Genomic DNA, 12,142 nt, shown 5'->3' with positions numbered 1-12,142 from the left:
GTGGTGGTTGTCAAGCCGTATCAACCAGTAGGGATAATTGCAAGGATTAAACACCCCATCCAAAAACACAGAAAATTTCCCCCGAGCCCTTAGGCCACACAATCTCTAACTACAATCTGACCCTAACTACCCTGATTTGACTAACCTGTCCAGCACGTCAGTGTTCGTTGAAGCGTTTCTTAACGAGCGTAGAGGTTGAAAAAGATGTCGTAAATGGTTAATTATGCACGGAAGAAGACTGTGTAATCCTTGCAGAACCCCTGCGACGTAACATGGGCTCATGCGGGGTAAGATGGTGTCTTATCCTTTCAGGACCCCTGATGGCTGAATCGCGTGATGTAAGACATAGTAGTTCACTTCGTGTTCAGAATCCTCCGCACATGGAGCTTATCTATGAGGGAAGAAGCCCCTTGCTCGCAACCGGGTATGCACGGCATGGCGCGTACTGCACCTTCCTGATCGGACCTCTGTGGTTTGTCAAGAATACAGTACGTAGCAGTTATTCGTATTCGGGGGTCACGTTTTCTCATAGTGGAACTTTGGTGAATGCAAGAAGGCTTATACTTCCTTCTGAATCGAGCTTTTCTTCCCCAAAAATGCGACTATCATGGCGTCGGGGATGTCGGCAATCCTCTGACCCTTGTTTGGCGCGCTGCTCTATACTCCTTTCTAGAATGCCAAGACTGCAGATCCAAATGCAATCCATGCATGGCAGTTATTGCGTTGTTTGTAAGCTGATAAGATGTGCTCCGCGCGTGATAGAAGTATAGATAACCCGGCAGTCACGCTCGTCTCGTGAGCCACAGAGTAAGTTGGAGCAAGACACCACCCATCTGCGGCTTACACCTCGGGGAGTCCATCTTTCATCATATCGTGACTGTTTCCTAGGCAGACGGTCGCCATGGTCGCAAGTCGCTTGTTGCCTGTGCTCATCGGCGCAGCCGCTCTTGTGACTACGCCAGGCGCACATGCAGCCACGATTGACGTCGACGGCCCCGGTGTGCTGAGGAGCACAGCCACGGCCGGAAGTCCGTCCCACCCGGCCGTACAATCGGGCGTGTCAGTGCCGCAGACTGTCCCCAAGGCCTACATTGTCGAGCTCAAGCCGGACGCAGCCTCCCTCAACGGCCGTTCCGACTCCTACTCCGACTCGTCGAGCGGCATACACGCACGCTTCTATAAGCGGGCCGAGGCAGAGAATGTCGATTACCAGATTCGCCACGAGTTCACAGACGCCTCCCTCTTTCGCGGACTTTCCCTTGAGCTGGCCAAGGAGGATGACAAGGATGTGCTCATGCGCCTGCCAGAAGTCAGCAGGGTTTGGCCCGTTGTGACCATCTCGCGGCCTAGTCCTGTTAGCCTGGTCGATCTTACCGAGTTCGACGGTAGCGTCGGCAGCCCTGGTGAAGGGTACTCGACAGACATCGTCCGGGATAAGGATTACAAGATTGACGACAACCTCAAGATGGCCGGTGTCGATCGCCTTCACGCGCTTGGGGTCAAGGGCAAGGGTGTCAAGATTGCCATCATTGACAGCGGTGTCGACTACAACCATCCAGGCCTGGGCGGCGGCTTCGGCCCCGGCAAAAAGGTTGCCTTCGGGCGCAACTACGTCCTCGACGACGGACAGGGCGGACTTGACGATCCAATCGCCACATGCTCATCAGGCGGACACGGATCGCACGTCGCGGGTATAATTGCAGGCGAAGACCCGGACGACTTTGGCTTTGGCATGCTCGGCGTCGCCCCGGAAGCAACACTCGGCATGTACCGCATCTTTGCCTGCAACGGCGTCGCCTCCAGTGATGTCGTGATGCAGGCCATGATGGACGCCTACAACGACGGTGTCGATATCGTGTCCATGTCCTTGGGCTCGGACAGTGGTTTCGAGGACGCCGATCCCTTCGGCCAGATCATCACCAACGCCAAGAGTAGAGGCATCGCCACCATCATCGCCGCGGGCAACAGGGGTAATCTGGGCCCGATGCTCACCAGCTCACCAGCCATTGCGCCGGATGCGGTGGCCGTCGCGTCGCTTGACGGGGCCAAGTATCCTACTACGTACAAGATGCAGGGGACGAGCAGCACTGGCAATGGCAGCAGCGAGTGGCGGTATGGTAGCCTATGGCCGCTCGATGGCGAGTTCCCCGTGTACGCATCAGCCGACTACGACGAGAGCACGGGCTGCGAATACGCTTCCATCCAGAAGGCGGCCCAGGCCGTCGGGGTGAACGTGTCCTCCACCTTGTACATGGTTCGAAAGACGTACCTCTGCGATCTGAGCTTGCCTCTTACCAACGCACGCTCCCTGGGTTTCAAAGGAGTCGTGGTCTGGAGGGACCAGGAGCTGCGCAATCCTGCCGACAACGACTACCAGAGCTCCGGGCCGGGTGATTTCATCATACTTTCCATGGACCACGTAGATGGGCCCAAGCTGTATGCCGCAGTCACTGCAGCTGGCCCAATTTTCTACAGCGCCCAGTTCTCGGACCGCCGCTTCCTGTCTGTCGATAATCCAAGTGCCGGCTTCACCAGTAACTACTCGACTATGGGGAACACCTGGGAGTTCAGCGTGTTCAAGCCTACCATCTCCGCACCCGGCCACCTCATCCTCAGTGCTTGGCCCTTGTCGGTTGGTGGGTACGCCATCATCTCCGGCACATCAATGGGTGAGTGAAACGCAATTGGTTTCGGATGACATTCATACTGACCGAGTTTGTATCAACAGCCACCCCATTCGTGTCCGGATGTTACGCCCTCCTGAAGTCGGCATACCCCAATCTCAGCGTCGATGAGATGACCAACCTGTTCACCACAACGGCGCAGCCGTCAAAGTGGTGGGGCGACGACAGGATCACGCACAGCGTTGCCCACCAGGGCGCGGGCTCTATCAACGTCTGGAACGCGTACAACAGCAGAGGGACCAAGTTTGACCAGAGCGTCGTGCTGGTCGGACAGGGCGCGCAGCCAGTCACTAAGAACATCACCTTCACCAACACGGACCTTGAGGGAAACAGCAAGACATTTGAGATCAGCCATGTACCGGCCGGACTGATGCAGCGAACGCCGTATGCAGACCTCAACGTGGTGGGGAACATGGTGTACGGGTTCCCATCGAAGCCCATATACGCCACCGTCGACTTTGAGACCCCAACCCAGATCGTCTTGGCGCCCGGAGAGTCCGCCACCGTCTCCTTTGTCGTGACGCCGCCATCGGGGCTCGATCCCGATACGGTACCCATATACTCTGGCTATATCCGCCTGGTTGTCTCTGGAGGTGGAGGCGACGTGTATACACTGCCCTACCAAGGCCTGACCTATGTCGTCAACGAGGTTCCCGTGCTGGAGCGCGCCCTTATCGACGACAACCCACAATTGCCAGCTATGGGCCACTTGTCAAGTGGAGGAGGCGCGATAGAGTACAACACCGAGGACGTGGTTACTTATAATACGACGGCTGGCGAGTACGTAACTATGACCTACTTCGCCCGCCAGCCGACCTACGTCTACCGCGTCGACCTCGTGGCAGCGAACATTACATTTGAGCCTACATACTACGGCTTCAACGCATCCCATGATTTCGAGACTACTACACCGATCTTACCTATCGATAATACGTTTGGCGGCGTTGAATCCTTTGGGCTGCTCTTTGGTAGCTACTATATGGACCCAACCTTCCATATTCTCTCCTGGTGGGGCGGCTTGGTTGATTCGGATAATAACGATTATCTCGTACCACCCGGCGACTTCCGCTTACTTCTGCGCCTCCTACCTGTTAGTCGGGATTATGACAATCCGAAAGACTGGACAAGTTGGCTTGGTCCGGTCCTACGTATTACGGGCCCTTAAGACAGAGACGCAATTAGAGCTATCAGACGCAGAAATTGCAGGAGAACTACTGCAGAGCCGGAGATGGAGGCATAGGATCATCTTCCGAGACAACACGTGCTTGAATCGCTTCGCTTTTGGTGAATCTAACCTTTCTTAACGTGAGGCTCACTGCACTGTGTCTTGGAAGAGAGCAGCACCGGTTTATCAATATTTTAGGTAGTGTCGGGCCCGATTATGGCTTCGCCGGCGATTTTGCAGGATACGCGGGCAAGAGGAAGACTAATTATGAGGCTCTTATGAAAGAGGACCTTTGCAATAGCTTCGAGCGTAATATCGCCCGCGAGTTCACCTGTATGGTAGAACGTGGAGTCACTTTAACTAAGGTCGAGCGAGAAGCTCAATTTATTGACAATCGTGTGAACCCGAGTCTGTACTCAACGTTGATATTGAGTCCAGCGTATGTCAGCAGGTGGCTCTCATGACTGACGTTAACTTCACCGCACTACCAAAATCCGTCATTGGGCTTGGAGGTCAATATATCACCGTAGCGATGCAGGAAATCTCGTTTGATCTCAGGCTCAAGCAGCTGAGCGACTTAGTCGATAATGCTGGTGGATTTGGACAGCAGCCGGCGACCTTGTGAACCCAAGATTGGGCGACAAAGGAGCAACCTTTCCTACTTCCATAATGCCAAGTTAAGCAGCTCATTTGGCACTCCGGCTTTGGAAATATGCTTCTGCAGTCAAGCATGCCCAGGGCTGGAAACTTCTCCACACGTTGTTGTGCACCGTCTTGCACCTGCCAATCATACGGCTCCATTTCAAGAACCGCGTCATAACCAGACACTCGCTGCATAGTTCCCGAACCCCTGCTTACTGCCCCTCCTTATCAGAGATGACTGCAATGACGTCAGTAGCCATAGACAGCTTGATAAACCATATTTCTCTAACTTGGTCTTACACCGACCCCTCAAACGTGGCGAGAGGTAGCAAACTTCTCTCTGCGATACGTGTCTCGTTATACATTGTGCATATCGACAAATAGGTTCACTGGTCCATAATGGCCATCCTTTCCAACGACACGATCATCAAGGCATTCGTCGCGTTTGCAACACTTCAGGAAAAATCTCATAATTCGCCTTCTCTGCGGCATTCAAAGGCAGTATTACAGGTTGGTCTGAACACAACAACGCCGAGTTGATTTGATACTTGCAAAGTTGAGGCTTATATTCTGTCAACCTAGAAACTGGTTGGAGATAAAGCATTTCCGTACGACACACTACCGACATCAACATCTATCCGAGTCCTCCGCCTCGAACCTGCAAAAGACGAAGACGACAACCATGTCCGCTTGGTCATGAAGACGGTTTCGCTCGAGGACAACCCCGTGTACCATGCGCTTTCTTACACATGGAGTCGGCAGCGTGGTGTCGCCGCGTATGGGTGGTACAAGAACTCTGCCTAGCCAGGGACGCGATCTACATCCACGGAGAGCACGAGATTAGCTCCGAGGCACTATCTTTCGCGCGCTCCTGGTTCTCTGGCAGGTTGCTGAATGCCAGACGGGCACAGCTTACAGCCGAAGGCTATTTGCGAGCGATGGTCTTCTCGCGAATGTGGCCGCATGCCACCTCCCGGTTGGAGCTCCTTCCCCTGACGGCGGACGCCCGACGCGACTTCATCCAAGGCAACAAGTGGTCTCTGCTAGAATGGTTCCGCGTCTGCAAGGGCAGGCAAGCCTCGGTGGTGAAAGACTATGTATTTGCGGGATTGGCACTTGTAAGGCCGGAGTGCCTCACCATCGACCAAGGCCTACAGCCCGTGTCCAGCATGCCTCGGACATGGCCTGGCCCCCTCCCTGAAAGTACCCAGGAAACAGAACTTCGGCAACCCTCCAGCTCTCGTGCAGGTCAAAGCCACTTACCAATCCGCCTTTGGTCAGAGTTAGCACCCGACTACTCCGTCTCGGACAGAGAAGTGCTTCTCAATGCCACGGCCTGCTTGCTCACTCACGACTCTGTCGGCGATGTGTTGAGCCTGGCACTGCGGCAGCATGACAACGCCGACGGCTTCGGTAGACTCAAGAACGCCTTCCTGCCGGATGAAAAGCCTCTGCATCCCGTCCCGTCCTGGGTTCCGGCGCCATGGTTGTGGAAGGTCAGTTTGCCAGATGAATAGCCGTGACTGGCTTACCTGATTGTCTCCTCGGTGCAACTGACACAAGATGCTACCACAGTCCACAGACGCGATTCCTTTTGAAGTCTCTCAGGGACCAAGGGTGTGGCCGTCGCGTCTCTCCCATCTCGCTGAGGCTGGAGAAGCTAGACACCAGAGACGCAAGCCGGTCATATCTGCGGATGCCCGGACCCTCACAATCAGTGTTGTAGTACTCGACAGCATCGGGCCCACAGACGACATTGTCAAAGCTCCGTTTCTCCAAGGAATCTCTGATGCGCTATTGAGATTGATGTATTACCTCGTGCAAAACCCAACACTGTACGATCCAAGAGCCATTGGCAGCCGGCCAGATCCCAACGCGGATGTCTCCACAGAGCAACTCACATTGTTTGAAGTGCTAGCCCACGTCATGGTGGGCGGTCATGTTGGCGACAGGAGGATCACGCACGGCGAAGCGGCAGGCTGGATGTGCGAGGCGATGGAGTCCCAAGTCCGTGATGAAATCACCAAACTGCAAGCGGAGATCGCCATGCAGCGCGAGGCCATGGACAAACACAAGGTCGCGGCACGGAAAAGGTTCGGCAGCCAGCACGGTAACGACCTCGAAACGTCCAAGGCAAAGGACGCCCTGGCCTTTCGCGCAGCTCGCCAGCAACTGGACATTGCTCAGGAGCAACTCTCAAAAGTCGTGTACATCTTTAGTGCCCTCAGGGACAAGTATACGCAGCTGCCCTGGTCTGGCGAGCCTGTAGCTACTCCACTGCCCGGCGAGGAATCACTTTTGCCGATGCGAGGGGATGCCGGCGCGTCCGCAGGCGCACAAGAAGGGGGTTCACAAGGCTCACCACCTCACGGCCCGCCCAGTGCTGAAACGCCGCCCGTAAGCGATGCGTGCAGGGCGTGGGAATCGATGCGTGAAACGACAATGCTGCGCCGTCAGCTTTGTCCCACGGCGAGCGGGTCTGTGGGACTGGCCGCTATACTGGCCGAAGTAGGTGACCAAGTCATGCTTATACCGGGCTGCGTAGTTCCGTTCGTATTCCGCAGAGAGGAAGTAGACTTGGCACGACGTTCTCATACGCTACAGGGAATGCTGAAGCAGCTGAAAGACCGCGGAAAAGGCGAACAGGTCAGCCGTCGTGATTATATCAAGTTGCTGTCGTTCTTGGAGGAAGAATTGAGGGGCACAGAGCGTCGCCTAAGCGAAGCTAGAGCGCGAGAGACGCCGTGCTGGATCTTGGTAGGAGATGCATACCTCGAACCCGTGGAAGAAGGAGAGCTTGGGGAAGCCCTCAGCTTTGAGAGAATCGCTATCATATAGATGGCTCCACATCAGGATCTGTCCTTTGGCACATTACAGGGTATTAAAGGTCCAATTTGTGTTGGACTGTATCGTCACGAAGGCGCTTCCACGCCCATCATATATCCCGGATTTAACCATCCAGTCAAAGTCCTTAGAATGGTTGCAAGCTGGCTCAACAGCTGCGAAGCTCTGTTTCTCGGCTTATGTTGGTCAGCCTACAGTACGCCTGACGCATCTGGGACCGGCGTCAAAATGCCCGGACTTTCGACCCCCTGCGAGTTGCACGGTTCATTGTTTCTGCAAAGGCTCGACCGACTGGGCGTAGTAGGTTAACAGACTCCAGAACTCCGCAGACACGAGGGTATTGGGCGAGGTCGCAGAAGGCAGCGAGGGGTCCCCCAGTGATACTCGTACGAAAGGCGCGGATATTAAAGCCCAGGAAGCCCAGGGACGGGTAGCCCCAGAAGGGCGTTTTTTAGGGACAGAGAAACCCTCATCCTCGAAGACCCTGAAAACTTGTAGCAGGTCTTCCAGGTGCTGCTGCTTGTCACCAGGAGAAGTTAAGCATGTCGTCAATAAACGCAGGGCAGGGATCCGAGTACGGCTTGCACGGGCTATTCACAAAGCATTGGAAGGGCCCTGCTGTGGATTGGGTTCTGGAGAAAATAAACTAATCAAGTCATTGCGCACAAAGTACAGCTCACTAATTTGCTTCTGTCCGTCCTCCCCTTCGACAGCGCCGATTACTGCAGATGACCGCATCCCCCCGCTTGCGAGCCAGGACTGCAAGAGCCGTCTAGTGACACCGGGTTGATCAAGAGGTGCCTAGTTTTAAACGTCAGTACAATCAGCAGTTTGGCAGAGAAGACCATGAGGAGGTGGCGGCTCACCAAATGCCCGGCGTCATATATTCCCGCTATCCAAAACCCACTGATTCCTTTGAGTCGACCCACGGGTGGCCCCGTGCGTGTCTTCGACGGCAGATCGGCCCCCCTTGCGCGAAGTATATCCTCCCTCCCAGACCACTGAGTTTGCTTGAAGACGTCAAGCATACCACGGGAGTTGCACGATACATCAGCAGCGCCAGACAAAAAAAGCGCGCCAACCTCCGGAAAGTCCAGCACCCGCTTCAGCTCTCGGTTGGTCAGTGTAACGAAGTCGCCGCTGGTGTCAAAGTTCTCGCTGATCACGTCGCTTGATAAATCCCACTTCAGTCTCTTGCTCTGCGTTGCGGCCTTGACTTCGAAATGGTGGTCGAGAATATCAGCTGTCATTCGGGCCAACAGTCGCCCACGCAGTCAACTTTTCTGCGGTCGTAGGCAGACTTGTCCGTCTTGCCCAAAATGATGTCAATAATTCCGTCCTTACAAGTAGGATAGGTTGCGAGCCAGTCGTCGGCCGTGAGCGTAGAGTTGCAGACTTCCATGTCTGCGGCGCAAGGTGCTAGAAAAGACTCAATTTTGACGCATTCCTCACATCCAGGAATGGGCCATAGCCTGGTGGTGGATGACAAGATGAGTCGTATAGGGAAGGAACCTGTATGATGGGGTCCATCCATCCGTTGACAACAGCTAGCGATCGCAGGGGGATCCGACGGTCCGCCTGCTCCCGGGCGTTGTGCTCAAGGATCAGCGACGCAAGAGCCGGGCCATACCTCCCCTCCAAAGCTTTCACCGGCTATGTACAAGCTGGTCTTGGAAATATGAGGAAAGACTTCATAAACAAGCTCGATCAGAGACACCACATCGCGCACCGCATCTCCAGTGCGGTTGGGATATGCGCTAGGCTCATGAACGTAGGAGAGACTGACGCCAGCGGGCTGGTCCACGTAGAGCATATTGAAACTCTCCGCCCATGATTCAGGATTGCAGGCGGTGGTATTTGCCTCTGTGATGAGGCAAGGTCCAGTCTCAAGGAGTGAACTCAACAAAGACGATGTCCCTGGGCCGCCTTGCATCCATAGGAGTAGAGGGGCAGTGTCTCGGCCACGACGGGCCTCATGGAGCCCTATGAACCACTTGTCAGTCTTCATTGCCACGTTCGACGCCGTTTGGATTGGGACGCGGTTCTGCCTACAGTAAAAGAGATGATGGGGCCCCAAGTCTGCCCAGCCGGCGTGGTGAGGTGTCCCGCCAGCATTGCAAAGATCAGCCTCGTTGCCGGTGAAGGTCTTGACTCTGATGCTGTGACTCCCGCTGATTAGGGATTTTATTGTTTGATATTCGCTGCGGACCTAAGAAGCAAATAGCATGTAGCTCGCCAGGTATCGCCACCAGGCCATGTTGATTCTCTCTCTGTGGCGACCCGGAGTCCCTGAGGTGTCTCGTCTCGTCTACCTCGTCGGATTCACGTCACAGTAGCAACCGCAGCCTTTATCATGAGTTCTCAGAGTACCTGTAGCACGGTGGTTGCATACCGGACGAAAGTGGACCTCGGTCTCGGCTCTGCGGGGAGCTTAGCCCAGGAGCTGCGCGTCTACACACCTGATTAGGAAATTTGCGCCCTCTGCGCCGCAAGCCGACGAGTCTAGTGAGGGCCTCTTCTCACCGCCCGCGCAAACTGCGTGCGTGCACGGTGGGCCAAGCCTCAGCAGTGCTGATAACCTCAATTTGGCTCACCTTCCCAACAGGCCAGCCAAGAGATGTGATTCAACCCAGACCCGCCTAACCGTCAGTCACTCACTATGCATGGCGTCGCCCCCATGGACAAAGCAGTGGCCATCGGCGCCCCTCGGGATGCGCCGCCCGGCATCATCCGCACCGTCGACATGCACACCACGGGCGAGCCCACTCGGATCGTCTACGCCGGCTATCCTCCACTGAGTGGTACTCTGCTGGAGCAGCGCGCGCTGGCCCGCAGCAAGTACGATCATGTCAGGCGCAAGCTGCTCCTGGAGCCGCGAGGCCACCGGGACATGTACGGCGCGGTCCTCAGGCCCGCAACAGAGCTCGTAGACAGCGGCGAGGCCGACATTGGGGTGCTGTTCATGACCAACGTGGGCTACTCCAACATGTGCGGCCACGCCACCATTGCTCTCGGCCGCTTCCTCATCGACACCCACGACACGAGCATCTTCCCCAACCGGTGGCGGCTGAGGTCCGATGACGGCAGCACGGTTATCAAGCTGCACGTCCCGAGCGGGATCGTGGTCGTTGCCGTCAAGACTCGCCCGGACCATCGCGCAGATGCGTCTGCGCCCGTGTCTTTCACGTCGGTCCCATGTTTTGCCACCGGCATTGGTGTTCAGATCGCCATCCCAGCCGACAGGAGATGGAGGGTCGGCCAGTCGGTCCGGACCGTGACCGTGGACTTTGCTTGTGGCGGTGGCTACTTTGCCATCGTCCGTGCCGACGAACTCTATGACGCAGGGAAATCGGACCTAAGCGGCGGTGACTTGAAGGACCTGGATGAGGCCACGAGCACGCTGAAGGACTTGGTGAACGAGAACCCAAGCCTACGCAAATATGTAACACCTCCAAACACGAATCCCAGTGGAGCCGAGCTTGGGCTTCTGCGCGCCCTCGTCGTTTCTCTACCTGGGCTAGGAGTGATTGGTAGTGGAACGACAAGTGCAGAAACGGGCATATGCTACTTTGACGATCACCAAATCGACCGGTCCCCTACTGGAAGTAAGTTTCGATACTCTCGTCAAGCGAGGTTATACATCCAGGATTTCACATTAGACCACTAATATGGTAAGCAGGTGCTGCTGGTGCTCGTATGGCGCTTGCCTATGCACAAGGGGCCATCCATTTAAATGAAGGCCGCACATACCACTCCCTGCTTTCAAATAGCAAAGGCGGGAAGGGGTCGTTCAAGGCTAGAGTATTAGAAGAGACCGCGGGTGGAGTAATTGTAAAGATCGAGGGCTTTGCTTTCTACACTGGATATCACACCTTCATCAGCGAAGAGGAAGACATCCTGGGTGATGATGGATTCATACTGGAGCAGCTGCATAGTTGATTAAATAGGTAAAATTTGACATAGCAAGTATTCCATCACTAGGTGAACGCGTGCAATTCAAGTAGTCAACACAAAAATACATAACCATCGAGCGCATTGAACCCGGCTCAATAACCCTTCTTCATAACCTAGCAGGAACAGGCCGGGCAGCCGATCTGGGTTCCATAGTAGTTCGGCCCAGCAACTTTGGCGAGGTTGAGAATGGCATTGATGACGGCCCCGATGGCCTCGCCAGAGATCATTCCCGCAGCCACGGTGAACAGGAGCCTTTTGTGCGAAGCGGGCCACGGGTTGCTTGTGGCGATTTACCCGACGGCCGGATCCGAAGGTCATGGCAAATCTACACCGCACACTGAATTGGCGAAGGTCTTATAGAAGATGCTGCGATCAGAGGCACAGGGTTGCGACACCGACTTTCTCGAAGATCGTCGTTCATTCGGCCTGGAAGGTGAAAGCCAAGGCTAAGATTGGCTGCTGACGGTTGAGGTCTGCCCTAGCGAGACTCCGACGATGATCTAAGTAGAACGTCCCAGTGGGATCAATACTCGGCCACGACTCGCTGAGGGCACTCAAAGTGTCCCATTCTTTTCCGCGCATCCAGCCTGCACCTTTCCACAATTTAGGTTGGACCCTATTACGTCATGTAATTATGCCGAAAGGCAGACTCTTGTGAAAAGAAATGTCATTGACACAGGCAACACTAGGTGCTTGGTTAGAGCAATCGATCATTAGTGCAGGATAAGAAAGGTCGCCCAGTAATATTGCCTTGTTCTCTCAAATGCCGCGTCTTCAACATAATCATGCCTTATCAACAAGTGATTGGGCCGTACGTCCAATGAAAGATCACGCAAGTTCAAGGCCAAATCTG

General features: G+C 55.0%; 3 protein-coding genes across 3 annotated transcripts; 2 read left to right on the top strand and 1 right to left on the bottom strand.

Annotated features, from left to right (window-relative positions):
* Nucleotides 1-1,171: 1,171 nt before the first annotated feature.
* B0I36DRAFT_276336 (peptidase S8/S53 domain-containing protein) lies at nt 1,172-4,318 on the top strand. Its single transcript, XM_046151392.1, has 2 exons — nt 1,172-2,669; nt 2,729-4,318. The coding sequence occupies exons 1-2, from the start codon at nt 1,295-1,297 to the stop codon at nt 3,847-3,849; spliced, it is 2,496 nt and encodes an 831-aa protein (XP_046006235.1). The 5' UTR covers nt 1,172-1,294; the 3' UTR covers nt 3,850-4,318.
* A 4,538-nt stretch (nt 4,319-8,856) lies between these two features.
* On the bottom strand, nt 8,857-9,293 carry B0I36DRAFT_394490 (Alpha/Beta hydrolase protein). Its single transcript, XM_046161502.1, has one exon. The coding sequence runs from the start codon at nt 9,266-9,268 to the stop codon at nt 8,933-8,935; it is 336 nt and encodes a 111-aa protein (XP_046006234.1). The 5' UTR covers nt 9,269-9,293; the 3' UTR covers nt 8,857-8,932.
* A 785-nt stretch (nt 9,294-10,078) lies between these two features.
* B0I36DRAFT_377394 (uncharacterized protein) lies at nt 10,079-11,274 on the top strand (the record flags this gene model as incomplete). The annotated part of the gene is made up of 2 exons (XM_046160555.1): nt 10,079-10,940; nt 11,015-11,274. The coding sequence occupies 2 exons, from the start codon at nt 10,079-10,081 to the stop codon at nt 11,272-11,274; spliced, it is 1,122 nt and encodes a 373-aa protein (XP_046006233.1).
* Between the last annotated feature and the right edge of the window lie 868 nt (nt 11,275-12,142).

This window comes from Microdochium trichocladiopsis (assembly GCF_020744255.1).
Source record: "Microdochium trichocladiopsis strain MPI-CAGE-CH-0230 chromosome Unknown B0I36scaffold_11, whole genome shotgun sequence".
NCBI lineage: Eukaryota > Fungi > Ascomycota > Sordariomycetes > Xylariales > Microdochiaceae > Microdochium > Microdochium trichocladiopsis.
This window is presented reverse-complemented; position numbering and strand designations above follow the sequence as displayed.

Coding starts and splice junctions, on each gene's coding strand:
- B0I36DRAFT_276336 (XM_046151392.1), top strand. CDS start 1,295: ATGCGCCTGCCAGAAGTCAGCAGGGTTTGGCCCGTTGTGACCATCTCG. Junction 2,670..2,728: donor CATCTCCGGCACATCAATGG/GTGAGTGAAACG, acceptor TTGTATCAACAG/CCACCCCATTCGTGTCCGGA.
- B0I36DRAFT_394490 (XM_046161502.1), bottom strand. CDS start 9,268: ATGCAAGGCGGCCCAGGGACATCGTCTTTGTTGAGTTCACTCCTTGAG.